The 968-nt window shown below is 43.8% G+C and overlaps 1 protein-coding gene across 1 annotated transcript; it reads right to left on the bottom strand.

The window, feature by feature from the left end:
• Positions 1-64: 64 nt before the first annotated feature.
• On the bottom strand, positions 65-962 carry LOC107682637 (E3 ubiquitin-protein ligase HERC2-like; the record flags this gene model as incomplete). Its single annotated transcript, XM_016478820.1, has 4 exons — positions 883-962; positions 640-795; positions 434-549; positions 65-263 (listed from the first exon to the last, which is right to left on the bottom strand). Coding segments are annotated over exons 3-4 (291 nt in total), but the record flags the coding sequence as incomplete, so codon positions are not given.
• Between the last annotated feature and the right edge of the window lie 6 nt (positions 963-968).

Below are 968 nucleotides of genomic sequence, written 5' to 3'. Positions count from 1 at the left end.
AAAAAAACCTTTGCTGGCTCGGAACTACAAATTTTTAAATTGTAAAACGCAAATTAAGCCTTACTTTCCCATCAGCGGTTACAGCAAACAGGGTCTGCTCTCCACCGATCAGCTGAACAGGTCGCAGTGTGGCTAGAGCTTCTGTTGGTGTTGGAACCTTGACTTTTGCTCCTTCAATACCACCTAACTGACCCCGGTGATTGTGTCCCCAGCCGTAGATGGTCCCACTGCCGCCGGCTGAGAGTGTCCAATCATCTGGTCGTCTAGTGAACAGCAAAGAAAAATAAATTGTGAAATAAAAAAAAAAATGACTTAAAAAGGATTAAAATAGAATCCCACCCATTTAAAATTACTTAAAGGGTCACCAAGTCATTTTTGCTTTTGTTTCACTACCTAAAGCAACAGTGGTCTCGGATTTGTGAAGTTGATTTACCTGTTCATCCACTGAACTAACTGCTCATCCTGCTCCCTCTTAAACAGGTCGTGACTCTCATGGAGTGTGTTCATGTTCTCATAGTCTGCCATGAGCTCACAGATTTTCTTTGCCACCTGGTGGAAAAATGCAAAACATTGACAGAACATAAACACAACAGCTCTCCGTAAAGTAAGTAATTTCAAACCAATATTAGAAATCCCTACCTCATCCAGGAAAGGACGGGGCAAAGGCGTCCTCTTGTCTAGAGCCACTAACACTCTTGAGGCGGTACAATAGCGGCGGAACCAAGCCCACTTGTGTGTCTCAGCACAGCATGGAAGAGTGTCCAACTCCAGGTCACATGCAAGTGCCACCAACACCTACATAGGACAAGCAAGAAAAATATTATTTTAGGAAAACTCGTACTGCAATCTTACCATGTCCATCTGTTAGGGAAACAAACATACCTTGAAGAAAGGACTGTGGAGCAGCTGTTTGCCACCTCTGGCTATGGGTTCCTCATACTCATACTGTCTCTGTAAAGCCTCGGGAA

This window comes from Sinocyclocheilus anshuiensis, unplaced genomic scaffold (assembly GCF_001515605.1).
Source record: "Sinocyclocheilus anshuiensis isolate Anshui unplaced genomic scaffold, SAMN03320099.WGS_v1.1 C32426600, whole genome shotgun sequence".
NCBI lineage: Eukaryota > Metazoa > Chordata > Actinopteri > Cypriniformes > Cyprinidae > Sinocyclocheilus > Sinocyclocheilus anshuiensis.
Note: the sequence above shows the minus strand (reverse complement) of the source record. Positions and strands in the feature narration are given on the sequence as shown.